General features: G+C 53.3%; 3 protein-coding genes across 5 annotated transcripts; 2 read left to right on the top strand and 1 right to left on the bottom strand.

The window, feature by feature from the left end:
• Window positions 1–255: 255 nt before the first annotated feature.
• On the bottom strand, window positions 256–3882 carry Znf524 (zinc finger protein 524). The gene is made up of 2 exons (XM_051162340.1): window positions 3764–3882; window positions 256–1443 (listed from the first exon to the last, which is right to left on the bottom strand). Exon 2 carries the CDS (start codon window positions 1403–1405, stop codon window positions 440–442), a length of 966 nt encoding a protein of 321 aa, XP_051018297.1. The 5' UTR covers window positions 1406–1443; window positions 3764–3882; the 3' UTR covers window positions 256–439.
• A 757-nt stretch (window positions 3883–4639) lies between these two features.
• Fiz1 (FLT3 interacting zinc finger 1) lies at window positions 4640–9395 on the top strand. Of its 3 annotated transcripts, none has more exons than XM_051162327.1 (3): window positions 4640–4730; window positions 6002–6346; window positions 7978–9395. In XM_051162327.1, exons 2-3 carry the CDS (start codon window positions 6035–6037, stop codon window positions 9166–9168), a joined length of 1503 nt encoding a protein of 500 aa, XP_051018284.1. In that variant the 5' UTR covers window positions 4640–4730; window positions 6002–6034; the 3' UTR covers window positions 9169–9395. The 3 variants fall into 3 exon arrangements, with proteins under 3 accessions (XP_051018284.1, XP_051018282.1, XP_051018285.1); XM_051162325.1 differs by having other exon boundaries at window positions 4647–4818; XM_051162328.1 differs by lacking the exon at window positions 4640–4730 and adding an exon at window positions 5208–5302.
• A 14225-nt stretch (window positions 9396–23620) lies between these two features.
• Znf579 (zinc finger protein 579) lies at window positions 23621–25558 on the top strand. Its single transcript, XM_051162324.1, has one exon. The coding sequence runs from the start codon at window positions 23621–23623 to the stop codon at window positions 25307–25309; it is 1689 nt and encodes a 562-aa protein (XP_051018281.1). The 3' UTR covers window positions 25310–25558.
• The last annotated feature ends 1165 nt before the right edge of the window (window positions 25559–26723 follow it).

Raw genomic sequence — 26723 nt, 5'->3', positions numbered from 1 at the left:
CTTCCTCACCCCCACACCCTTGAGCTTGGCCACTAAATCCAGGCCCTTGTATATTCAAGGCACATTACCACAGAGCGATACTTCAACTTAGTTTTTCTCTCCATATGTAGCAAGTCCTCTGGGAAAGAAATTGGAGCAAAAAGTTTCTTACGTTGAATTTGTAGGAATTTAGCTAGGATGGAGGGACCTAGAGTCACGTTTGCATAGCAGGTTAAATGTTTTACAGTACTTTGGTCTGATTGGGCAAAGGCTTATTCCAAGCCATTGGTTCCTTGGCACCATGCCAAGGAGACAAAACGGGGTTCTCTCCAGTCACACACACACCGCCGCCAGGCTAGGTACTAAGGAACACTGAAAGGGGCAGGCACCATGACTGAACACACACTGGAAGTCAGTAGGCAGGGGGTTTATTTCCACAGCCCATGCCTCCCAGAGCCTGTCAGTCTGCAGGAGGGTGATAGATGGCCTCAGGACCCAGAGATTTAGGTCCCTGCTTTCGACTCCCTTCCACGACGGGAATACCACCAGAAATAAGGGTGTCTTGGGCTCCTTGGCCATGTCCAGCGCCAGCTGAACCCTCTGCTGTAAACCCAGACACGGGAGAAGTGGTGGACGACATGGGCCAAGCAGGCTCCTTTCCTTCAGGACTCTCCTCCCGTACCCCTTCTGGAACAGGGGTGCCCTCGTCATCGTCATCCCACAGAGGTTGGGGCCTTGGGTTTGGGGGGCACAGGCGCACGGGCATTCCCACAAGCTCTGGGTGTTTGCGTTTGTAATGGCGCCGGAGGGTATTGGCCTCGGTGAAGCGCACCCTGCACGAGGGGCATTGGTATGGTCGCTCCCCAGAGTGGATGCGGTGGTGATGTGCAAGCTCCCCTGCCTCTCGGAAGCGGCGAGGGCAGAGCACGCAACGGAAGGGCCTAAGGCCAGCATGGATGTTGCAATGACGCCGCAAGTGGCTGGACCGCTTGAAGGTCTTGCCGCAATCTTTGCACACGTGTGGCTTCAATTCTGAATGTGAGATGCTGTGGCGCTCCAGGTCGGAGAGGTAGGGGAAGGCTCTCAGGCACACAGGGCAGAAGTGTGGGGCCCTCTTGGGGCCGGAGCCCTGGGGCCCATCGGCTGACCCTTCGGGAACCGTGTAAGGAACGCCCTGATCGTCGATCAACAGAAGATCGCTGCTGCCACCGCTGTCCACTGGTGCTGGCAACGGGGCTTCCTGCACTGATTTGGGGGGGCGGCCCCGCTTTCGAGGGAGGGAGGACTTGAGAGTCCGATTGGACGTGGTGGCTCCCCCTGGAGGTCGGCCTCGGCGGCCCCGGGGAACAGGAGGAAGTAAGACCAGAGGTTTTTCTTCCTCCCCAGACAAAGTTGAAGGCAACGGGTCTGAGCTGGGGTTGTCCATTGAGCAGTGGGGAGCTTGAGTCTGGGTACTGGAGCCGGCTGAGAGAAGAGAGGGGGCGGCGTCAGTGTGGTGATGGTCTAAGCCTCCATGTACCCCAGTATCTCACCTATCTAATTCTTTTGTTACCCATATAACAAGACAATTCTGTAGCGCTGATAAAACATACTGAGTGCCCTCCACCAAAGGGCATCCATGACTGCCTAATCTTTTTGGATCTAGGCTTTCTTTTATGGTGGTCTGAATCACACACACACACACACACACACACACACACACACACACACAGCCCTTGGCTCCTGTGTTTGAATGTCTGGTTTCTAGTGCAACTGTTTGGGAAACATTAGGAGGAGGTGTGGCCTTGTTGGAGTAAGTGTTTCACTATGAGTGAGCGTTGAGGTTTTAAAATCCCACGCCAGGCCAGTCTCCCTGTACCTCAAACTTAGGGATCAGATGTGAGCTCTTAGCTACTGCTCCAGCACCGCGTCAGCCTATTGGCCACCTTGCTCCCAGCCAAGATGACCATAGACAAAACCCTCTGAAAATGTAAGCAAGCCCTCAATTAAACGCTTTCTGTAGAAGTTGCTGTGGTCACTGTTTTTCCTCACAGCAACAGAATAGTGACTACAAAAAAACCCTTTAAGATCAAAACAAGCCAATCACCACCACCATCGCCGCTGTCGTCATCATCATCATCCACATGAGAATGTGGATGCCTTGAAACAGTTCATCCAATTGTGGGCCACCAAGGCCTCAGAAGTCCCCCCTCCCACAGAGATGGGGAGGGCTAGAAAGGGATAGACAGGTCCTAGGCAAACTCTGTTGAGTTCTGACGGACATGTATCCAAGGTGCTGAGAGTCTGGGCTTGGAAGTCAGATACCCAGAAATCAAACGCTGAATATGTGGCCTTAGCCAAGATCCGGGCTTATTTGTATTTTTTGTAAGATGGAACTGGGGGGAGGGGGTGGGCAGAGGTTCATCCTTGTTGGTTTTGTTTGTTTTGATTAGTTTTACCTACTAACCCAGACACGCTGTGAACATACTACACAAAAAAGGCAGCAGAGCAGCATGGATAGTTAGGGTTCACACCACCCCTTTGAGGGAATATTTTTCATTTTGCAAAAAGCTTAAGTTTGCAACAAAACAAAACAAAAACTAAGGCACAGAAAAGCCAAGTGAGTTCCTTAAGTTCTTTCTGCCAGTAAGTGACAAGACACCAAACCAGGCTTATGAACCTCAGTGGCCAAGGGGTGTGTGTGGTGTGTGTGTGTGTGTGTGTGTGTATATCTTGAGGTCTTTGTGTGTGTATAGGATATCTTGAGGAGTGTGTGTGTGTGTGTGTGTGTTGGAAGATATCTTGAGGACTTTGTGTGTACAGGATATCGTGTGTGTGTGTGTGTGTGTGTGTGTGTGTGTGTGTGTGTGTGTAGAAGGATATCTCGTGGTCTTCCAGTCCTGGGTTTGGATCCAGTGCAGCCAATAATTAGCATGTGACTCTGCAAAGTGGCTCTGTCTCTGAATCAGTTTCTTTCTCTGTAAAATCGATATACCCGAGGATGCGGGGCGAATCGACAGGAATACGGAAGCTAAAAAAATGTCCCTGGTACACTGTCTGGAATACAGAACGCACTCAAAAATCCATGACTCTCACTTCCCAGTGTCCACAAGATCCCGAAGTTGTAGGAATGGAGTGTACTTGGGGGACAAGGGCGCTACAGGTGCAGCTAGCAGGAGATGCTGTGGAGGTACCCTGCACCCCTCTTTACACTGTTTTGTTGTTTGGTTGGCTTTTAAGTTTTCTTTGTGTGTGGCGCTCCTTATCGGGCTCAAGGCCTCACGCACATTAAACCTGAGCCACACTCCGGAAACTTGCACCCCCTTTTAGTATGCACACAGCTTGAGGTCCACGCGGGTGCAACTTTTCCAGGGACATATGGTTCGCACCATGAGGTAGCCTGGACAAGAAGCTGAATTTCTGGAACATACCTACGAAGTGAAGAAAGTGATTCCTCGACCCTCCCCCACCCACACAGTCCGGACGGACGCGTGCCTGCCTGTCAGCCCCGAGTGGCCCAGCCCGCAAGCTGGGCGGGCCCTCAGGGTGCGGTGGCCAATGAGCGGCGGCGGGGACATCGGCGGCAGGGGCTGCTGAAGGGGGAGGGGGTCTGCGCGCGCGCTCGCGAGCCCGGACGGACCGCCGCCGCTCGGCGGGGCGCGCGCAGGGAAGAGAGCCAACGCAGCGTGGTGGTGGTGGGGGGGAACAGGTGGCGGGGGCGCGCACGGGCATGCGCACCCGGGACCACCCCCTCTCCCCCTCCCTCATCCTCCCCCCCACACCCGGGCCCCCCGGCTCTGGGTACCTCATTTGCATGCTGCCTGGGCTCGCGTGTGTGTGCACACGCGCGCGTGCGCGCGCGCTGGGGGCGACGGGCCGAAGCGTGGGAAGGGGCGGGGGGCAGTGGGGGCCCTGCCCCTAGGCGGCGGCGGGGTGGGGGCGGCGGAGCGCGAACTGGGCCCCGCCCCTCGGCGCGGACGCCCGCAGCCCCTCCCTCCCTCCCTCTCCCGCCGCCTGGGCCCCCACGGGGAACAAAGGGGACGCTCTGGGTCTCAAAGCGCGGGCACTACTCTTAACAAACGCGCCTGCGCGCCGGTCGCCTCCTCCTGGCCCCCCGTGAGAACGCACAAAAATCCCCAACCGCCTCCAAATGGCTTTCCTCCCACAAAGCACTCCAACCCGGTGACCCAATCAAATACAGGTACCGGATAGACGAGAAGCGGGAAATGGCTGCTAAGTGCCCCTAATTAACATGGCGCCCAACAGCCTCAAAGCGCCGTGGGGTTTTAAGTAGTCAAATGGTGCGTGGTGTTTCCTAACTCTGTACCGGTTTGACCACTTGGATTTTTTTTTTTTTTTTCCTCTTTCCGGATACTCCTCTCGACATTCTACACAGCAGGAGTCAAGAGCTAGGAAAAAAAGGAATCGTAACGGCGCCGTGGACAACGAAACGCCGCGTGCAGAGCGCGTCGCCCTTAGTCTGTACCTCCCCGCTGGTAACTTAGGCCCCGCCCCTCCCTCTGCCCTCAACAAAGATGGCGCCGGCCTGGCTTCTTTAACCTCTGAGGCTGGGGAAAGGAAGGGCAAGCAGAAGGGCGGGGTCCGGGCGGGAAAGGGGAGTCGAGAGGGAGGGGGAAAGGGGGGGCTCGTCGAGGCGGGGGCCGGGGCGGGGAGGGGGGAGGGAGGAGAGAGCCGAGGCGGAAGTCGAGGGGCCCCTCAGGTGGAAGTGACGCTGACCCCGCTGCCCAAAATGTCGGCGCCCAGAGGGAGGTGTAAGTAATTAAAGAGGAAAGCCGACAGACTTTCCCGGACTCCCGGGGCTCTGCCTGGTTTCCAGGACTTCCGCTACGCAAAAGCAAGGTGGTCTAGACTAGTCCCCGGGCCGCCCGACCTGCCCCCGACCCGAGCGCCCGCGGCCGCACCTTTTAGGGACAGGGAAAGGGGTACAAAGGGCCAGTTTTCGGGGCCTGGCTCGAAAGATCGAGCATGGGGGGGCCTCCGCAGCACCACACAGTGGGGTGCAGGAGGAGGCGGGGCTTGTGGCTGTTGGGGCAGGGCAGGGCAGGAGGAGGAGCTTGTAGGGGCGGGGCCTACAGGAGGAAGGGAAGGATTTGAGAAATGGGAGAGGTTTATGCAAAGGGTGGGGCCTGGTGAAGAGGCGTGGATGACGTGCAATGAGGGAAAGGTCCTAGGTTGGAAAAAAAAATTGAAGAAACTTCTTAAGGTTAGTGGGAAGATGGGGGGGGTCTAAGACGAGGGAGGACCAGACTATGATGCGTGCATGCAGTTTGCCCAAGGTGTGGCTCAGAGAAAAGGTCGCCATGGCGAGGGGGTGCCGATGTAGGTAGGTGTGCAGTTTGGAGAGTTTTAGTGGAACTATCTATCGGATCTTTATCGTGAAGGTGCAGATGTTTGAAGGGGACTTAGCATCAGGCTAAGAAAAGTCAAATTAGCTTGGAAGCGCGTATACGAAGAAATGAGCGAAGGGGAACTTAGATATTCAAACTGCTCAATTAAGTCTTCACTGTGTGTGCACCGGCTTTCCTAAGTGCGTTGAACACGTGGCTGCACAGTTTTACTTAGCTCAAACCATCCCTGTGTTAGGTAGGCGCTGATATGCCCATTTCAGAGGTGGGAAGAGTTTCTGTTTCTGAAGCGACAGAACCAGTCTGAACGCCCTAGAAGCATGAGGCAAATGTGCTCAGCCCCACATCCTGGCTTGGCTAACTTGTCTTCAGAGAAGAGGTCTGTAGTGGGCAGGGCTTAGAGAGAACAGAGAGAGAGAGAGAGAAAGAGAGAGAGAGAGCGCTTTCAGAACACCTTGTGAAGAAGCAATATGCACGTGGCTGGAGTAATTTTAAAAATGAAGAGGGTTTGTAGGGACCGGGAGAAATTTAAAGGGAAGTGGGTGTGCCTTGGTGGTGGGAGTGGCTCAGCATTGGAAGGTCTCCCAGGGGACACGTGTGTCTGAGCTCAGGAAAGGAATGACCAGTGGCGGGGAAGGTGATGCTTACCTGCTTTCTGTGTCTCTTCTTAACACCAGAGAAAGCCCCAAGCTACCACCGGACCTCCCACCATGGATGACTCCTCAATGCCTGTGGTCCCTGCCACTCTTGCTGCTCCAGGGCCAGCACCGTCTGCCACTGCTCCTCGGGTCCCCTTTCACTGCAGCGAATGTGGCAAGAGCTTCCGCTACCGGTCGGACCTGAGGCGCCACTTCGCCCGCCACACGGCGCTCAAGCCCCACGCCTGTCCTCGCTGCGGCAAGGGTTTCAAGCATAGCTTCAACCTGGCCAACCACCTGCGCTCACACACCGGCGAGCGGCCCTACCGATGCTCAGCCTGCCCTAAGGGATTCCGAGACTCCACTGGCCTGCTGCACCACCAGGTGAGTCCTGGGAGCCGCGCATGGCTGAGACGCGGGGCTCCAATTCCATTCAGCAAAAGGCAGCTACAGATGGGCCTGCCGAGTAAGTTTGTCCCACATAAAAGTTTCTCTGCCTCCCGTGCTGAAGCCTCTGAGGCCCACCAGAAGCATCAGGCTCGAGTTTACAGTTCTCCGCCTTACCATCCCGGAAGTAGGTTTATCCGGGTACACCCGACTCTTATTCTGCAATGACCGATTTTCCCTACACGGAACACAGGCCTTCAGAAAATGTATAATCTCTTAGAAAGATCAGGAGCCAGGTAGAGGGTAAAGAAAACAGTTTCTGAGAAAAGGCTTCTCTAAGTGAGAAGTTAGGAAGAAAATTTAAAAAAAAAAAAAATCAAGGCGGCGTGATGCATTGTTACAGTCCCAGCTTCTGGGAGGTGGAGGCCGGTAGACAAGAGGGCACAGAGATACGTGTCTGATTGAGATTTGAACTGTGAGAAATCCACTTGGGGAAAGCCTTGGAGGTCAGCCGGACAGCAAGGGCAAACTGCCCGGGGTGGGAGGGAGCACTGCGCATGCTCACAACTTCCTTCACTTCCTTGGGGGGAGACAAACTAACACATTCACCCCGGGTAGGGCAGCAACAGAAAAGCAAAATGGAGTCGCACCGCAGTTGAGCTTGCCAAGTCAAAGACTTTAATTGGGTCTATTTAAGAGAGCCCAGGTGAGACAATCCCAGCGGCATGTAACTGGAGCTATAGACTACTGTAGCTGCCGTGCCGGTGCTGGGAATCGAACCTTGGTCCTCAGCAGGAGCAAGAAGGGTGCTTAACTGTTAAACCGCCTCTATAGCTCCTCTCACTTTTTTTTTTGTTTTGTTTTTTGTTTTTGTTTTTTGGTCTCTCTGTGTTAGCCTTGGCTGTCCTGCACTCGCTTTGTAGACCAGGCTGGCCTCGAACTCACAGTGATCCGCCTGCCTCTGCCTCCTGAGTGCCAGTATTAAAGGCGTGCGCCACCACGGCCAGCCATCGCCTTTCTTTTTAAAAAAAAAAAAAACGTTATTGATTGTTGTTGTTTGGTCCGTTGATTGTTTTGTGACAGGGTTTCATGTTGTAGCCCTAGCTGGCCTCCAATTCACAGGACTGGCCTGCCCCCTGCTTCCCGAGTGCTGGGATTAAAGGCTTGCACTAACATGCCCAGCCTCCGTTATTTATATTCAAGCTAAGATGTGCCACGGCTCAGCTTACAGGAGTTGGTTCGCTCCTTCCACCGTTTGGGGCCCAGGGATCAAACTCAGGTCACCAGGCTTAGCCGCAGGTCCCTTTACCCCGCCGAGCCACGTTGGTAACCCAGATTCGCTTCTTTTGGCCAGGAGGAGGTAGCTTTGCTTGGCCCTCGATGAAGTCCTACTGTTTGTTTATAGTACGATTTTAACTTTTCACGAGAGGCACTTGTGAAACTTCCCTTCACAAGGAGGTGTCGGTCCCTTCTCAACGGCCTCCACGCCCGCCGCTGCCTGTCTAGTAGAACCCGGGGAGGCTAGATCAGACCCAGGGAGCTGAGGCCTGAGAGAGCTTGGATCCATTCTTCTGCGAATCGATTGCAAGGCCCAGATCTCAGCCCTGCCTCTGTGCTCTTGCTCCCAGGTCGTCCACACTGGTGAGAAGCCCTACTGCTGTTTGGTCTGTGAGCTCCGCTTCTCCTCTCGCTCCAGCCTGGGCCGCCACCTCAAGCGGCAGCACCGGGGCGTGCTCCCCTCGCCCCTGCAGCCCAGTCCGGGCCTGCCTCCCCTGAGCTCCCCCTGCTCAGTGTGTTGCAACGTGGGTCCCTGCTCGGTTTGTGGAGGTGGAGGGGCCGGCGGGGGAGAGGGCCTGGAGGGAGCAGGAGCGACCAGCTGGGGACTGGCAGAGGCTGCAGCTGCCGCCGCGGCCTCGCTACCCCCGTTTGCATGTGGTGCGTGTGCCCGGCGCTTTGACCACGGCCGGGAGCTGGCTGCCCACTGGGCTGCACACACCGATGTGAAGCCATTCAAGTGCCCGCGCTGTGAGCGCGACTTCAATGCGCCTGCGCTGTTGGAACGCCACAAGCTCACCCATGACCTGCAGGGGAGCAGTGCACCCCCAACGCAGGTTTGGGCCTCCGGTGGAGGTCCGGAGGTGGCTGGAGAGGGCGACAAGGAGGAGGTGGTGGCTGTCCCGCCGACCTGGGACGCCGGGCTGCTCCTGAGCCCTACTGGGGCTGGCGTGCCCAAGCTGGAGGCACTGCTCCCCGGGGACGAGGGCACCGGGAATGCCCGGGCTCCGGCTGCGGCAGCCGAGGCGTCCTCGGAAGACACACTGTACCAGTGCGACTGCGGGACCTTCTTCGCGTCAGCCCCGGCCTTGGCCAGCCATCTAGAAGCGCACTCCGGCCCAGCCACCTACGGCTGCGGCCACTGTGGGGCGCTGTACGCAGCGCTTGCTGCCCTGGAGGAGCATCGGCGTGCCAGCCACGGTGAGGGCAGCGGGGAAGCGGCCCCCGACGGTGAGGGCGAGCAGGCTGCTGGCGGGCCCGGACCCGGCTCCTCCAGCCGAGGCAAGAAAATCTTTGGCTGTTCGGAATGTGAGAAGCTATTCCGTTCTCCTCGAGACCTGGAACGGCATGTGCTGGTCCATACCGGGGAGAAGCCGTTCCCGTGCCTGGAGTGTGGCAAGTTCTTCCGCCACGAGTGCTACCTCAAGCGCCACCGGCTGCTGCATGGCACAGAGCGACCCTTCCCTTGCCACATCTGCGGCAAGGGCTTCATCACGCTCAGCAACCTCTCTAGGCATCTGAAGCTGCACAGGGGCATGGACTGAAAAACCAGGCCACCCCTGCCTGGAAAAGTGGTGCCACCCAGAACCCACACCGGGACCACAGTGAAGCATCCTTCAGCAAAGGGGTCCAAGAACATAACCGTTGGGGAATTTCTCTCTGAAATCTATAGATTCTTGACTTTGAGACCCCTCAAATGTGGTATGTTCAAATCAACTGGCCTCTGAGACTGGGGACCTGGGGATAAAAAAAACGGGTCTCCACTAACATCTCTCAAGCAGATAACGTGGGCACCCCTACACCACCACGGTCCTACCACCCACTTCGAGAGCCATCATCGATGACCTTCATCTGGGGAATGGGGGTGGGGCACCATCTTGGAATCTTCCAGGATCCCCTCCGGATGACCCCCATCGGCCACTGGTGGCCCTAGAAAATGAGTGCAGCCAGATTCTGCCTTCCCCCATTTACTTCCTATACTGAAAGGACCAGGGTAGATGGCCCCACCTTCAATTAACCCACTCTGAGATTAGGTCTCCCTTACTGCCGATTGGTCTGGCCCTACTACTGATCCTCCCCCATCCTGAACACTAGGTTAGACTGGCCCGAAGTCTTCCCCGCCCCGTAGGTTGAGCTGCCCCACATGCACATACTCCTATCCACTTGGAGTGGACTGGTGCAGGCTGTGTGGCCTGGCCGCTCTCTCCGTAGAGTTAATAGGGCAGACACTCCCTTACCTTAGGCTGTAGAGCGCAGTCCTCTGACCACGATTGTCTCAGTCCTGTGACCTGGTGGAGGTGGTAGACATGGAGGTTCCCTCGACTGCAGTGCCTGTCCCTCGGTCTTTCCATCACTACCAGCTTGCCTCTTTGTTCCAACCCCAAGGGGATAGGGGAACCTGGCTAGGGGTTTCTCCCCTGTGAGCCTCAACCTCACCCCCTGACCCCACTCCCCAATGTCTCTGGGACTCCAATAAACCTCATCCAGCCACTGCCGTCTTGTTTTCTGATCCTGGGCTTCAGGGAGGTGGGGCTCTCTGTCTCTTGGACTTATGTCCCCTAGGGCCTAGAGAGATGGCTCAGCTGTTAAAAAATGGATACTGTCCACTCAGAGGACCAGAGTTCAGTTCTGAGCACCACATCAGGCTGCTTGTAGCCACCTGTAACTCAAGCTCCAGTATTTGCTAGTGGCCTCAGTAAGCACTGCATCTTCAAAAAGGAAATAGACTGACAAGTAAGCACAGGACCTTGAGGGAGAGGCTGAAGAGGCCCTGCCCCCCCTTGTGGATGTAGAAGCCATTAACAACGGTCGGTAGGGTGTGGGGTACACACACCCCGAGTATAGGCAGTCCTTAACTGCCTATATGATTCCTTGGTAGCATAGTTACCGGTGAGCTGCCTGCACTCAGGTAAGTACCCAGATCCTCAAACCCTCTCAAGAAGATTAAGTCCTGCAGAGCAGAGTCATTTTCCATCTCACCTAGAAATCAAGAAACACCACACAGGACATGTGCCTTGGGAACCAGGTGGTCTCCTGAAGAGGTTCCACACCTTAGACTTGGTCTTCCCCAGATGAAGGTGTACATTAGGCTCCCTACAGGAAACCCTCGGGGACAGGACAGCCCATCAGACAATAGAAGAGGACCATGCCTGCTCATCCCCAGCCGGTCCCTTGCCGTGCCTGTTTGTTCCACACTCGGCGTTTCAAACTCCATACAGCTTCCAGTGAGCAAAGCAGAAAACACTGGCCCTCCTAGAGCCGATTATATCCTAGCGTGTAGGCAATGAGTTCTTGAGAGGGAGGAATCACACGAAGAGGGTAATCTCACGAGATAATGAACACGCAGCAAAAAGCAAGCATGTGGAGAAAGTGGTGGCAGCTGCCTTAGGCGCAGGCCTGTTATCCCAGCTACTCAGGAAGCTGAGGCAGGAGACTCAGAAGTCCAAGGCCAGCCTGGTTAACAGATGCTGAAACAATGGCGAAAGGTTGGGAGGTCGCTCAGTTGGTGGCAGGGTTACCTCAAAAGCGTTGAGGACCTGAGTTTCAGGTTCAGGACTCAAACACAGAAATCCCAGGGGTGACACTACAGAAGCAGGAATAGGATTCCTGGGGGCTAATGAGCCCAGGCTAGTCTAATCAGAGTCTAGCCTCATTCAAGCGATTCCTACCTCAAAGAGCATGGGCACCGTTGTCAAGGATGGCACCCAAGGTTGTCCTCTGGCTTCCTTCCACACAGACCTGGGGTACTCCCGAACGTAGTTGTGCGAACACACACATACACGTACGTTCGGGGTGGGGTGGGGAGGGGCAGGATTGAAAAGAGCTGGGAATCGATGGATCAGCCAGTGAGGGGTTGGGGCGGGGTGAGTGCTAGAGGCCTAGAATGCCTCAAGGAACTGCTGTGGGCGTGGCTCAGTGATAAAGCAGCCTAAAACTTACCCATGAGGGGCATGACTCAGTGGCAAAACACTTTCCTAACATGTATGTGTGCGTGCACACGCGCGTGCGCGCACACACACACACACACACACACACACACACACACACACGGAGTGAATGACTCAAAGGGCTTCTCGGCAGAGGCAGCATTAGCCTGGTCCTTGAAGAGGGACTGGTTGGAGATGCCTACATAGATACAGGGGGAGAGTGAGTCTAAGGATGGAGGGAGGGAAGAGGGGGAGTTGGCTCCCACATTTTCTCTCGAATCCCTGCCTAAGAGATCCCTCTATGCCAGACATTACGAAACCTGTGAGTTTTTTTGTTAATTCTACAGGGAACAAAATAGACAACCCCAGTCATCCTAGACTCTTCGTTTGTGTTTTGGTGGTTTTTTTTTTTTTTTTTTTTTTTTTGGACAAGTAGCCCTGCCTGTCCTGGAACTCACTCTGTAGACCAGGCTGGCCTCGAACTCAGAGATCCGCCTGCCTCTGTCTCCCAGATGCTGGGATTAAAGGTGTGGGTCACCACTGCCTGGCTACTAGACTTTATTTATTTTTGAGACTGGGTCTCACTATGTAGCTTTGGTTGGCCTGGAACTTACCATGTAGACCATGCTGGGTTTGGCACTCAGGGATACACCTACCTATGCCACTAGAATGCTGGAATTAAATGTATCTCCTGGACATGGATAAGCCACAAATACCCTCGGTATCCATCTTTTTTTTTTTTAATAATTTATTTAATTTTGTCCTATGTGCGTTCGTCTGAAGGTGTCAGAATCCCTGGAACTGAAGTTACAGACAGTTGTGAGCTGCCATGTGGGTGCTGGGAAGTGAACCAGGGTCCTTTGGGAAAGCAGACTGTGCTCTTAACCACTGGCCATCTCACCAGCCCCCTCGGTATCCATCTTAAATGCATTTGTCCTCTCTCCTGAGAGACTGGAACAGCCGGCATGGGCTCCCCCACTTTCCTTGCTCCAGTCTTTCACCATCCAACAGCCAGGGGGCAGGAAAAAAGCGCCCGCGCGCGTTGCCTCACCCTTCGTACTTAAAGCCTTGCTTTGCAGCTTTGCCCTGTCCACGATCACAGGCAAGTGGCCATCTTGAACTACCCAGCTCAAACTGACTCCTTCCTATTTCCTGAATCCCTTCCGTTGCTAGCACACTAGAATCAGAGCCTACAATGGCTGGGCATGATGGAACACACCATCCCACGGGTTCCAAAACATTAAAAGATGGCTCAGAGGTTTAAAGTACATACCGCTCTTTCAGAGGCCCCAAGTTCAGTTCCCAGAACCCACTTTGGGCAGCTCATAATGCCCTGTAACTCCAGTTCCAGGGATGCTACACCTCTGACCTCTGAGGGCACCTGTATTCTTTTTTTTTTGTTTGTTTATTTAATTAATTTATTCAGATTACACCTCAATTGTTATCCCATCCCTTGTATCCTCCCATTCCTCCCTCCCTCCCACTTTCACCCTATTCCCCTCCCCTAGGTCTGTGACGAGGGGGACCTCCTCTCCCACTATATGGTCATAGGCTATCAAGTCTCATCTTGGTAGCCCACTTATCCTTTCTCTGAATGCCACCAGGCCTCCCCACCAAGGGGAAGTGGTCAAATAGGGGACACCGGAGTTTGTGTCAGAGTCAGTCCCCGCTCTCCACTCAACTGTGGAGAATGTCCTGTCCATTGGATAGATCTGAGTAGGGGTTCGATGTTTACTGCATGTTGTATCCTTGGTTGGCCACCTGTATTCCTGTGCACATACAAATAATTAAAAAGATTGTGTCGGGGGTGGTGCAGGGTATCATGTAGTCCATGCTAGCCTCAAATTGGCTATCTGGTAGAGGATTACTCCGAGCTTTCTCTGGTGCCACCACCTCCCAAATGCTGAGACAACAGACTTATGCCACGTGCCTGGTGGAGAACAATTTTCTACAAAACTCACAAGGGCCGCTTTGGAAGGCTAAATGCAGGAGGAGACGTCTAGGAAGCATCTTTGATCGCTGGGAGCCAGCCATGTCCTTTTCTTAGTCTGGGTACCATCCATTCATTCACAAATGTCTGTGTGGTATGTGTACTTGTTTGTGTGTGCACGTGTTCTTGCAGATGTGTGAATGTGTGTGTGTCTGCCTGTGGAGGACGAGGTTGACTTGAGGTGTCTTCCTCAACCACTCTTCACCTTATTTCATTTTTTTTTATTACAGTGTGTGTGCTTGTGTGTGCATTTGTGCATGTGCCATGGCATGTGGAGGGCAGAGAACAATTTTCAGAAGTTCTTTCTCTCTTTCCATGTGGGTCCCAGGGATCAAACTCAGGTCATCAGGCTTGCAGATAACTTATTTACCCATTGAGTCATCTCACCAGCACACACACACACACACACACACACACACACACACACACACCACACACACCACACACACCACACACACACACACACCACACACACGCACACACACCACACACACACACCACACACACACACACACACACACACCACACACACACACATACACACACACACACACACACACACACCACACCCCTTATTTTTGAGACAGTCTTTCTCTAAATCTGAATCTTCTATCTGGCTAATGAGCTTCAGGTATGTACCTGCCTGTCTTCACTCCCTACAGAATTTCGCTGTGCCTGCTTTCACATGGCTGCTGGGCATGTGACCTGCAAATCAGGCACTTTACCTAAGGAACCATTTCCCAAGCACTAGCTGTCCTGGAACCCACTCTGTAGACCAGGCTGGCCTCGAACTCCCAGAGATCCACCTGCCTTTGCTTCCAAAGTGCTGGGATTAAAGGTGTGCACCACCACACCCAGCTCCTATGCACTTTTTAAACTGTGAGTCTTAGGCATCACAAGGAAGAAAGTTAAGAGAGATACTCAGGGGGAAAATAAGGTTTTTTTGGTTTTTTTTTTTTTTTTTTTTTTTTTTTTTTTTTGCACACACATCCCACACACAATAGACCCACAATTGCCAGTTTTAAAAAGTTCCATCCTTTGGGAACAAAGTCATTCCGCAGAGATGCTAGACCTTAGAGGGTTTAATCCCTGCAATGCGCATGGTGAAAAGAAAGAAAGGATTCTTGCAGGCTGTCCTTTGACCTCCACAGCTGTACCATGGTATATTCATGCTAACCCCAAATAAATAAATAAAAATGTAAAAATCAAGAACTATTTTCTAGGGGCTGGAGAGATGGCTTTAGAGGTTAAAAGCACTTGCTGCTTTTACAGAGGGCAGGAGTTTGAATCCCAGCACGCACATGATGGCTCACAACCATCTGCTACTTCAGTTCCAGGGGGACCAGACGCCCTCTTCTGGCCTCCATGGGAAACAGGTACACACGTAGTGTAGCACACAGACATACATGCAGTCAAAATACCTATATGCATAAATAAATAGGTTTTATAGTTTATTTAATATACATAACACATTATACATACATTCATACACACACACACACACACACACACACACACACACACACACACACACACACACACACAAAGAGCATTTTACACTAAGCAATAGATGTCCAGAAACAAAACTTACCTTTTCTGAGCAAAGTAAATCTTTGAGTCATGCCGTCCCAAGTCTATACTTACCAGCACATGGGAGGCAGAGACAGGGATATCCAGACTTCAAGGATGGCTGGGCTAAATAAGACTGTGTATCAAAATAAATAAATAGAGAACCAGGGTGGTGGTGGTGGCACACGCCTTTAGTCCCAGCACTGGGGAGGCAGAGGCAGGTGGGTCTCTATAAGTTCCAGGCCAGCCTGGTCTACAGAGTGAGTTCCAGGACAGCCATGGCTACATAGAGAATCCCTGCCTCAAAAACCAATAAACAAACAAACAAACAAACCAATAAAATGAAATAGAACCAAAAAGTCTGAATTGGAAAAACAAGGCCTGCCCTCCCGCCTGGACACAGACACTGCCCCGGAAGACAAAGCAGGTCTTGAGAGAAAAGAAGCTGAGAACAGCGAGCCTGGGAGCCTAAGGAGGACCTGGCTTCCACCCACCTCACGTCACCTCCACCACAATCTTTACTGTTCAAGAAAGGCAGTGATGAAAGACATTGATCCATTTTCTGAGTAGCATCCTAGGCTTGGTTTTGTTTTTGTCTTGTGTGTGTGTGTGTGTGCTTTCCCCCCTCCTTGGTTTTGTTTTTTCTGACAGGGTTTCTCTGTGTAGCCTTGGCTGTCCTGGACTCACTCTGTAGACCAGGCTGGCCTCGAACTCACAGAGACCCGCCCCTACCTCTGCTTCCCGAGTGCTGGGATTAAAGGTGTGTGCCCCACCCCCAACCTCCAGCTATAGCACAGGCTTGTAATGCTAGCCAACCCTGGAGAAGCTGAGACAGGAGGATCATTGTGAGTTCCAAGCAAGCCTGAGCTACGTAGCAAAACTGTTTAAAAACAAAACAAAATCTAACCAACAACAACAAAGCTCACACAAAGGAAAAAAAAAATCACGCTATTCCCAAGCATAACTATACCCAGAGCTGGTCGCTAAACCTGCCTCGGTGTGGCCAAGTTTTACAGTTGTTGTGATGGGAGAAAGAGCAGAGCCTTTATGTCTAGTGGAGCGTCTATGTCTCCAAAGCACTAATTACTGTAGGGATGCTGGCAGCTCCCAAGTCTCTCTTTGAGGCAACGCTCCTGTTGGCTAGCCTCTAAGCTCACCTGACTTCTGCCTCTCTTCCCCCATCTGATTCCCCTCCGCGCCACTGGAATCCTCAGCTTTCTAGGGCCCAAAACCATAATCCTCATTCTCCACATAGGGTCTCCTTCTCATCCACCTGCCTCCAGCTCCCAAGTGCTGGGTTTGGGCCACCGAGCCTGGTTCATGCTGGGATCACCCTGCAAGCTAGACAGGCACTCTTCAACTGAGCTCCGTCATCAACCCCTTTCATCCCCTTTTATTTGCCCACAAATTCATGGTGCTAAGAGCAGTGCAGTGAAACTTGCCTTCATGGAGTTTCTATAGTGACCAGAGGGAGATGGCCACCCCAAGTAATTCACAAATAGTCAAAGGTTGGTTTGAGGTAAGTACAGTGTTGAAAAACAAGGGCCAGGGGGAGCTGGAGAGATGGCTCAGTGGGTAGGAGCTCTGTCTCTTCTTCCAGAGGTCCTGAGTTCAATTCCCAGCAATCACATCGTGGCTCACAATCATCTATACTGGGATCTGATGCCCTCTTCTGGCCTGTGGGCGTACATGCAGATGGAGCATTCATAGGAAGCAGGGAGGGAGGGAAAGAGAGAGACAGAGAGACAGAGAGAGACAGAGAGACAGAGAGAGACAGAGAGACAGAGAGAGACAGAAAGAAAGAAAGAAAGAAAGAAAGAAAGAAAGAAAGAAAGAAAGAAAGAAAGAAAGAATGACAAGGTTCAGGTTGACCAGATGGCTCAGCAGGTAAAGGTGCTTGGTGCCAAGCCTAATGGCTTGGGTTCAGTCCTTGGGACCAACATGGTGGAAGGAGAGAATTGAATCCTGCAAACAGTCCTCAAACATCCACATGCACTCACACACACACACAATAAGTATATAATATGTAACAAAAAGGTTTTTTAAAAAGATTTATTTATTTATGTATTATGTATACAGTGCTCTGCCTGCAAACCAGAAGAGGGCATCAGATCCCATTATAGATGGTTGTGAGCCACCAAGTGGTTGCTGGGAATTGAACTCAAGACCTCTGAAAGAGCAGACTGTGCTCTTAACCTCTGAGTCATCTCTCCAGCCCACAAAAGTATTTTTAAAGAAGAAAATTGGGCTAGAGAGATGCCTCAGCAGTTAAGGGCTCTTACTGCACCAACATCTCCAGGGAGATCTGACACCCTCTTCTGGCCTCCTGTGCATTGCACAAACATGCACACACACTCTAACTCACACATAAATAAAAATAAAATATTTAAGTATTAGTAGTAGTAATAACAATAACAATGATGATGATGATGATGATGATGATGATGATAATAATTTTAAAGAAAGAAAACTGGAGCTGGGCATGATGGCACACACCTGTAATCCCAGCACTCAGGGAGGCAGAGGCAGGCAGATCATTGTGAGTTCAAGGCCAGACAAGGATAGTCCACGACAGCCAAGGCTACACAGAGAAATCCTCGTTGTAGCTAATTTGCCCCAGGCATACATCTCTGGGGATGTCTGAAGCAAGGAAACCCTTACAGAAATATGCCCAAAGGAAGAATATTTCAGGCAAAGGAAGCAGGCTGTTGGAAATTAAGCGAGGGAATATTGGGCCTGGTTATATTTGCCTTTGTAACCCTAGCATTCAAGGAGCTGAGACAGGAGGATCACAAGTTTGAGGCCAACATGGGCTATATAGCCAAACTTTGCTTCCCATCACCAGAAATTAGGTGAGGGTCAAAAAAAAAAAAAAAAAAAAAGAAAACTATATAGGGTTTGAGGGCCAAAGGGGTGCGGGGAGGGCTGCTTTTTATTCTGAGCACGCAGAGGAAGCTTGGGAGGTGTCAAGCTCAGAATGAGGCGTGGCTGGGCCAGCGACACCTCTTATCAAGTAAAGGCACTTAACGCCAAGCAGGACAACCAAGTTCCATCTCTGGCACCCACAGGGTGGGAGAAGAGAACTGACTCTCACGGCTTGTTCTCTGACCTCCGTTACTGAATTCAAGGCTGGAAGCAGAAGAGCCAGTGAGAAAGCTTATTGCGGTGATAATGGAATGTGCCCCTCAATCAGCGCCTCCCACAGAGTGGGTCCCTTCCCAGCCACTCTGACCCAGCCACTTCTTACCTGGACCACTGCAGCCTCACCTCCCTCTCCCCTCTACCACCCTACCCCACTCTATCTCCCCCATATCCAGTTCCGCCTCCCCTAGGGTTTCTTAGAATGTCTCTAAAACCCTAATCGCATCATATGACTCTCCAGCTTAAAACCTTCTCAATGGCTCCTCAGTGCTCTGTGAATAACTCCAAGCTCAGGTGGCCACAGCCTTGCACAGAACTCTGACAGCTCTGGCCACTGTGGATGCCCCAATCCAAGACGCCAGATCCCACCCCCAAGTAGCAGCCTCCTTGTTCTCTTCTGTTTAAAATTCTTCCAGTTTACTCTTTTCTAAATTTGTTCCTCTTCTTTCTTTCCTTTTCTCACCCCCCCTCCAACTGCCTTTTGTTGTTCGCTCATTTGTTTATTTGAGACTGGGGCACCAGTAGCCCAGTCTGGCCTCGAACCCCTTATATATTTATGGTATGAAATTTTCATTGCCTAGTCTCCACCTCCTAAGTGCTGGGATCTCAGGTGTACACCACCACGCCCCCCCCCTTTCACTCTCTCCTCCTCCTCCTCCTCCTCCTCCTCCTCCTCCTCCTCCTCTTCTTCTTCTTCTTCTTCTTCTTCTTCTTCTCTCTCTCTCTCTCTCACCCACACCGGATTTATTTATTTATTTATTTTTGGTTTTTCGAGATAGGGTTTCTCTGTGTAGCCTTGGCCATCCTGGACTCACTTTGTAGACCAGGCTGGCCTCGAACTCACAGCGATCCGCCTGCCTCTGCCTCCTGAGTGCTGGGATTAAAGGCGTGCGCCACACCACGCCCGGCTCTATTTTTGTATTTTATGTGTTTTGCCTGCCTGTATGTATGTGCAACCCCACGTATGTCTAATGTTCTCGAAGTCAGAAGAGGATGCCAGGTCCCTTGAGGCTGGAGTGTTCTAGAGGGATTGAAAGCTGCTCTGTGGGTGCTGGGAGCCCAATCCAGGTCCTCAGCAAGAGCAGCAGGTGCTTCTAACTATAGAACCATCTCACCAGTCCCCAAGCCACTGACACAGCACACACAGAGACCTAGTACAAGTGGCGTTTGTGTAGCTCTCTTTCATGTGACCACTTGGAGAACCTTCACGTTTCCACACACACGGTGAGCTTCTTCGTCCTTCTTTTTTCCCAGGACATACAAGATTCCACTGGGTCATTATTTTTATTCCTCAGATATCTTACTGAGATTCTCAGCCGTCCATAGTGATTTACTTTTTTGTTTTTGTTTTTTGAGACAAGGTTTCTCTGTGTAGCCTTGGCTGTCCAGGACTCACTTTGTAGACCAGGCTGGTCTTGAACTCACAGCGATCTGCCTGCCTCTGCCTCCCGAGTGCTGGGGTTAAAGGCGTGCTGCCTGGCCATAGTGATTTTCAAGACTGTGGTGGTGGACTAGCCAGATAGCTCAGTCAGTACAGGTACTTGTCCCCAATTCCTAACGACCTGAGTCCAATGCCAGGACAGGACCTACATCATCGAAGGAGAGAACTGATCCCTGAAAGTTGTCCTCTGACCTTCACATATACGCCATGGTGTGTGTACCCCACATATGTAAATAATACAATAAAAATTAACTACATTTGATTTATTTTTATCTATTTGTGTGTCTTCCTGCGAGTATGTGTTTAGAAGACAGAAGATGGTGAGAGTCAGGAGGTTGTAAGGCCCTTGGCTTGAGTGCCAGGAGGGAAACTCTGGTGGGAGCAGCAGCAAACACTCTTAACCACTGACCATCTCTTCAGCCCCATACACTGTATTTACTTGTTGTGTGTGTGTGTGTGTGTGTGTGTGTGTGTGTGAATGTGTTTTACATGTGTGTGACTGTGTAGATAGCTCTGTGTGAGTGTGTGTGTTTGTATGTGTGTGTGTGTGAGAATGTGTTTTTACATGTGTGTGACTGCACATGTGTGAGTGTGTATATCTCTGTGTGTGTTTATATGTGTGTATGTGTGTTTTTACATGTGTGTGACTGTGTATATGTGTGAGTGTGCATATCTCTGTGTGTGTTTATATGTGTGTGTGTTTTTACATGTGTGTGACTGTGTATATGTGTGAGTGTGCATATCTCTGTGTGTGTTTATATGTGTGCATGTGTGTTTTTACATGTGTGTGACTGTGTATATGTGTGAGTGTGCATATCTCTGTGTGTGTTTATATGTGTGTATGTGTGTTTTTACATGTGTGTGACTGTGTATATGTGTGAGTGTGCATATCTCTGTGTGTGTTTATATGTGTGTATGTGTGTTTTTACATGTGTGTGACTGTGTATATGTGTGAGTGTGTATATTTCTGTGTGTGTTTATATGTGTGCATGTGTGTTTTTACATGTGTGTGACTGTGTATATGTGTGAGTGTGTATATCTCTGTGTGTGTTTATATGTGTGCATGTGTGTTTTTACATGTGTGTGACTGTGTATATGTGTGAGTGTGTATATCTCTGTGTGTGTTTATATGTGTGCATGTGTGTTTTTACATGTGTGTGACTGTGTATATGTGTGAGTGTGCATATCTCTGTGTGTGTTTATATGTGTGTATGTGTGTTTTTACATGTGTGTGACTGTATATGTGTGTGTGAGTTAGTGTGTGTGTGTTCAGATGCATAAGTGTGGAAGTCAGAGGACAACTCACAGAAGTCAATTCCATTTCCTCTTTCTGCTCTGTGGGTCCTGGATATCTAACTCGGGCCATCAGCCGTGAGTCAGGGGCCTCTGCACCGAGCCATCTTGCCAGGCAAAAATACCTACTTTTCTTTTTTTACGAAGAAAAACATGGAGCAATGAACCTGGCACAAATATAATATTGCATGTTTCTGGTTTCTGGAGGGTAGATTCCTGGAATTGCTAGCTTGTTAAAGCTTTCCAAACCTCTACTCATCCCAGACACGTACAAAAGGAACTGTTTACCCACTCTCTTGCCAACAACGTTTGGCATGAACTTAACCCTAAAGAAAAACAACAGCGGAACACAGGCAGATTCCTACAATGGGCCTGTTTCTCCAGTACATAAACTTTGAGACATGGTCGTGTTGGTCCCATCTAGCAGGCTGAAACATTAAAGCTCCCAGTTCAATGAAACATGCCTGCCAGAGAAGACTCAGAGAATATCATTCATTCCCATGGAAAGGCCCTCGACGTCTCTTCCATCCCCTGCGTTCCCACGGCACTTTCCCGAATCAGAGCGCTTCCTTCATCGCGCCACCGGTGGACTGGTTCTTGTCCGTCCCAGTCCACCCTCACCCCCGCCCCACCCCCTGCCTTGAGTCAAACGATGACTTTTGCCTCTATCGATCCAGCACCAAGGACAGAGCCAGCCCACAGTAGGTGCTCTGATAAAACTGGTCGGGTTGCCGTAAAGGGGGAAACTGAGGCTCAGAAAAGAGAGAATTGCTTGCCCAGGCAACCAAGGGAAGGCGGGAAATCGGGCCCCGTTTTAGAGGGGGGGCTACACACTCAAGCCTGTATCACTTACTGCTTCCTTCATCAACAGCTCCGCCTCCTCCAACCCTCTTTCAGACCCACCAGCCCAGCACAGTGCCTGGCACCGGCAGGGCTTGGTAAAATGCTTGTTTGTTGAAAGAATGAATGAATATGTGTTATCTGTTGGGAAATGGAGGAGGGGTGGTAAGCTGGGTCCAGAGTCCCAGGCTTGCAGCCCCCTCCTCCCTCTGAGGGGCCAAAAGACAGGCCTTCAGCCCCCACCCCTCCTAGGACCCAGGAGCTGCACCACCCTCCTTCTCTGCCCACCAAGGTCCCTGGCCCTCCGCTTCCGGCTTTTCGGCCAGTCTTTCCTTTTCCAGCCTCCGACCAAACACCGGGTTTCCGGGGGGAAGGCTTAGGCTGTAACACCGAGCCCAGCCTCCTCCTCCACCCCCCACCACGCTCAACACCCCTCCCTCCCTGCCACCACTGTCCGCGATCGCCCGGCAGCAGGGAAGGAAGAAAGGAGCGCAGGAGGCGGAGGTAAGACCGGCGCCCAGAGACAGGGGCGAGCCCCAGGCTCTGCGCGGAGCAATCCGCAAGGCCTCGACCCTCCGCCCCAGTTCTGCAGATCATACCTACCCGGAACAGATAGCCCCTTCTTGGACCTAGGGCCCCCGACAGCGGGCAGGCTCCACGCCCTCCCCCGACACCACGCCCGGCCAGGGGTCTGGCCCCAGCCTTCTCCTCCCTGGGGATTTTCTGCAGCCGAGCTCTCCGCCCCCTGCTCCCTCTTGTCTTGTGAGGCAGGGCCCCCTACCCAGCTCCTTCCTTCATCCGGACACAGGGGCTGTGTCTACCTGCAAGAGTCTAGTTCGCCTATCCTGTTCTATCTGAGACCCGAGAGTTGTAGCCTTCAGTCTTCCTGCCTGAGACCCAGGGACCCAGGACACAGTGCTCCTTCAAACCCAGGAGTCCAGACCCCAGCCTCCTCCCTCAGACCCAGGGATTCAGATCCCAGCCTCCTCCCTCAGACCCAGCAGTCCAGACCCCAGCCTCCTCCCTCAGACCCAGGAGTCCAGACCCCAGCCTCCTCCCTCAGACTCAGCGGTCTAGACCCCAGCCTCCTCCCTCAGACCCAGGAGTCCAGACCCCAGCCTCCTCCCTCAGACCCAGGAGTCCAGACCCCAGCCTCCTCCCTCAGACTCAGGAGTCCAGACCCCAGCCCTCCTCCCTCAGACCCATGAATCCAGACCCCAGCCTCCTCCCTCAGACCCAGGAGTCCAGACCCCAGCCTTCTCCCTCACACCCAGGAGCTTAAGCCCTGCTACTCCCTGGTTCCTCCCAGGCCCTGACTTCTGGCCACGCACACTGCATTTCCAGGGCCTCTTGAACTTTGAATCCCACCCTCCTTGGGCCCCAAGGGTGGACTGGTTCCCAAGCTTTCCAAGAATGTCCAAGCCCCTGGGCCCTAGAGCAAAATCAGTTGGCTGACTTTGTCTCCCTGTGTCTCCTGTATTTGTCTTGTTCTGTCTTCCTAACTGTTCCTGTTGCTGCTGATCTGTGCCCTCTCTCTCTCTGTCTCTCTTCCTTCTATTTCTCCTGGACCTTGTCGCCTTTTCCTACTTTCTCTCAACTCCCTCTTCTCCCTTACTGTCTCTGTCCCCTTCTGACTCTGATCTTTCTCTGTCTCTTCACCACCTGCCTCTCCCACCTCTCATCTGTCTCTTCTGGCCTGAGGAGTCCACCTCTCTCTATCTCACCATACACCGTTCATCTCTTCTCCCCACCTCTGCCTCTCCCCCCCCCCCCCCACCCCGCTTTTCCCCACAGGCATGGATCCACAGCCCCCTCCACCTGCCCAGGGCAGCCCACCTCACCGTGGCCGAGGCCGAGGCCGTGGCCGTGGCCGTGGTCGAGGCCGTGGTCGTGGCAGAGGAGGTGCTGGAGCTCCTAGGGCACCTCTGCCCTGCCCCACCTGTGGTCGCCTCTTCCGCTTCCCTTACTACCTGTCTCGACACCGGCTGAGCCACTCGGGTCTCCGGCCCCATGCCTGCCCCCTGTGCCCCAAAGCTTTCCGTAGGCCCGCCCACCTTTCCCGCCACCTTCGAGGCCACGGGCCCCAGCCCCCGCTGCGCTGTGCTGCATGCCCACGTACCTTCCCGGAGCCGGCCCAGCTCAGGCGCCACCTGGCCCAGGAGCATGCAGGTGGCGAGGTGGATCTGTCCACGCAGAGGACAGTGAAGGAGGAGCCCGAGTCCAGTTGGGGTCCGCAGGACCAGGGCGTGGAGCAGCCCACCACGGCGGTGGCCGGGGTTGCGGAGGAGGCAGCAGCAGTGTGGCCCGAAGCGTGGCCTGCGGGGGACACGGCCCCAGTGGTTGCCCCCACAAGTACCGATCCTCGAGAATCAGAGACCGAGGAGGCCGAGGCTGGCGCGGCGGAGCTAAGGGCAGAGTTGGCATTGGCCGCGGGGCGACAGGAGGAGAAACAGGTCCTCCTCCAGGCCGACTGGACGCTGCTCTGTCTCCGCTGCCGCGAAGCCTTTGCAACGAAGGGGGAGCTCAAAGCACACCCGTGTCTGCGCCCCGAGGGCGAACAGGAGGGCGAAGGGGGACCCCCACCCCGCCCCAAACGACACCAGTGTTCCATCTGCCTCAAGGCTTTCGCCAGGCCGTGGTCCCTGTCGCGTCACCGGCTAGTCCACTCCACCGATCGGCCTTTTGTGTGTCCAGACTGCGGCCTGGCCTTCCGCCTGGCCTCCTACCTCCGCCAGCATCGCCGCGTCCATGGCCCTCTCAGCCTGCTGGCCCCGCTACCTGGGGCCGGCAAGAAGGACGACAAAGCCTCAGGTGGACGGAACTCAGGGAAAGGGCCTGAGGGGGGCGAAGGGGCAGAATGTGGGGGTGCATCAGAAGGGGGTGAAAGCGGGCAGAATGGAGGAGATGCTACCCCGGCCCGGCCTCCAGCGGGGGAGCCACGTTTCTGGTGTCCCGAGTGTGGCAAAGGTTTCCGACGCCGGGCACACCTGCGCCAGCACGGGGTCACCCACTCCGGGGCGCGCCCTTTCCAGTGCGTGCGCTGCCAACGGGAATTCAAGCGACTAGCCGACCTGGCCCGCCACGCTCAAGTCCACGCCGGGGGTCCCGCCCCGCATCCGTGCCCGCGATGCCCACGCCGCTTCTCCCGAGCCTACAGCCTTCTGCGTCACCAGCGTTGCCACCGCGCCGAGCTCGAACGGGCAGAGCTGGAGAGGGCCTCGGCGCTGCAGGCGCTCCAGTCCCAGGCTGCACAGTCGCCCCAGCCTCCGCCGCTTAAGCAGGAGGCGGAAGGGCTCCCTTTGTCCATCGCCCACATCAAGGAAGAGCCTCCCTCACCTGGCACCCCACCCCAGTCCCCGCCACTTCCTCCTGTCTTTCTCAGCGCCTCCTGTTTTGACAGCCAAGACCATTCAGCCTTTGAGATGGAGGATGAGGAGGTGGACAGCAAGGCCCACCTACACGGATTGGGGAGCCTGGCCTCCTGACCCTCACATCCACCCTCTGCTCTTCCAGTTGAGCTCCCGGTTTGCAGTAAGAAAGAAGAAAGCTGAAGGAGAGGTTCCTCCTCAGCCTACCCATGAGCCCTGGGTCCTTCATCTTCCCCTTTGCCCACCCCTAGACCCCTGGTGCTGGTTAGGAACCTCTAACCCCAACACGTGTCTTAAGTAAGGCAGGACAAGGGCACTGAACACTTGGCCAGAGGGATAGACTGCTGGGTTTGCCCCCAGCCTGCCCGTCCCCCCACTACAAACACTGGACACCACCACCTCTTTGGGACTGCCAGACCCTGGGGGTTCCCAGTGACAAAGGTCTACCCCCCACCCCCGTTCCTCTGTCTCTGTGAATAAATGTGAGTTTGTGCACCCCGGGAGTGAGGCTGTCTGTGGAGGTGGGGGTTGGGTGAGTCAGGATTTAGTCACGCCTGGGTTCAGAACAAGGTTGTTCATAGACCAACCACATCCCAGGCGGTCGGATGTCCGATATTAAGGAAGCAAGAAGTCTGTAAACCCTTGAGTTGATGGAGAGGAAAGTTGAGTGTGCCAAGACAGAATGCCACGGTGACTGTCCTCAGGAGTCCCCGTGTGCGGTTTAGCACATCAACATGGTGTGCACTGGTTTCATTTCTGGAGCAGGTTTCTAGCCACAGAATAATGTGGGAAGTCTACAACTCCCTTTTCTGAGAAGGCACTAGATGTTTCCTCCACCCCCAAATACTTGTTGCCTTCATGAAGGTGTCAACAGACTCCATTTTCCTAAGGAAACCCAAGTACCAGATAGGATCCAAGTGCAGTGTGATGGGATGGTACCTAACTGTAATCCCAGCATTGCAGGGAGTGGAGGCAGTTAAAACAAGGATATGAACTTGTCATCTAGCCAAGGACACACAGGAACAAGTGGCACACCCAGGTATGTGGTTCCATAGCCAGCGCTCATAACCCTCATTAAGTGAGTTATCCTTACCTGGTCATTCATGTTGGGGTGCCTCGTGGAGCCCCCTCGCTACTTAGGGCACTGTCCTGGTGCCCTCCGCTCTTCTGTTGGTGAGACACACTCTCTTCTCAGTCTGTGGCTTCCATCCTAGTGGGAGGGCGTGGACAAGAAGATGAAGCGATTGAGTCATCATAAGGCTTCTTAGGCGTAGTGAGAGTTTTTTGGTTTCTTTGAGAACCCAGTTATGTTATGTGAATATGTATTTTTGCTTTGATCCCAAGGCCTGGGGTTATGGGCTGCTTCAGATTGTCCACGGCCTGTTAACTATGATTCTTTCGTGCTCTGGGAGGGGTGTGATTTTTTTGTCAGCCGCAGATGGTTTAATTCTGGGGGACTCTGGGTATAAACGGGAGATCCCTGAGAGGGCCTGTGGTGGCTTGCTTCTCCCCCTACTGCCGCATTTGCTGT

This window comes from Acomys russatus, chromosome 19, assembly GCF_903995435.1.
Source record: "Acomys russatus chromosome 19, mAcoRus1.1, whole genome shotgun sequence".
In the NCBI taxonomy this organism is placed as follows: Eukaryota; Metazoa; Chordata; class Mammalia; order Rodentia; family Muridae; genus Acomys; species Acomys russatus.
This window is presented reverse-complemented; position numbering and strand designations above follow the sequence as displayed.

Coding starts and splice junctions, on each gene's coding strand:
- Znf524 (XM_051162340.1), bottom strand. CDS start 1,405: ATGGACAACCCCAGCTCAGACCCGTTGCCTTCAACTTTGTCTGGGGAG.
- Fiz1 (XM_051162327.1), top strand. CDS start 6,035: ATGGATGACTCCTCAATGCCTGTGGTCCCTGCCACTCTTGCTGCTCCA. Junction 6,347..7,977: donor CTGGCCTGCTGCACCACCAG/GTGAGTCCTGGG, acceptor TCTTGCTCCCAG/GTCGTCCACACTGGTGAGAA.
- Znf579 (XM_051162324.1), top strand. CDS start 23,621: ATGGATCCACAGCCCCCTCCACCTGCCCAGGGCAGCCCACCTCACCGT.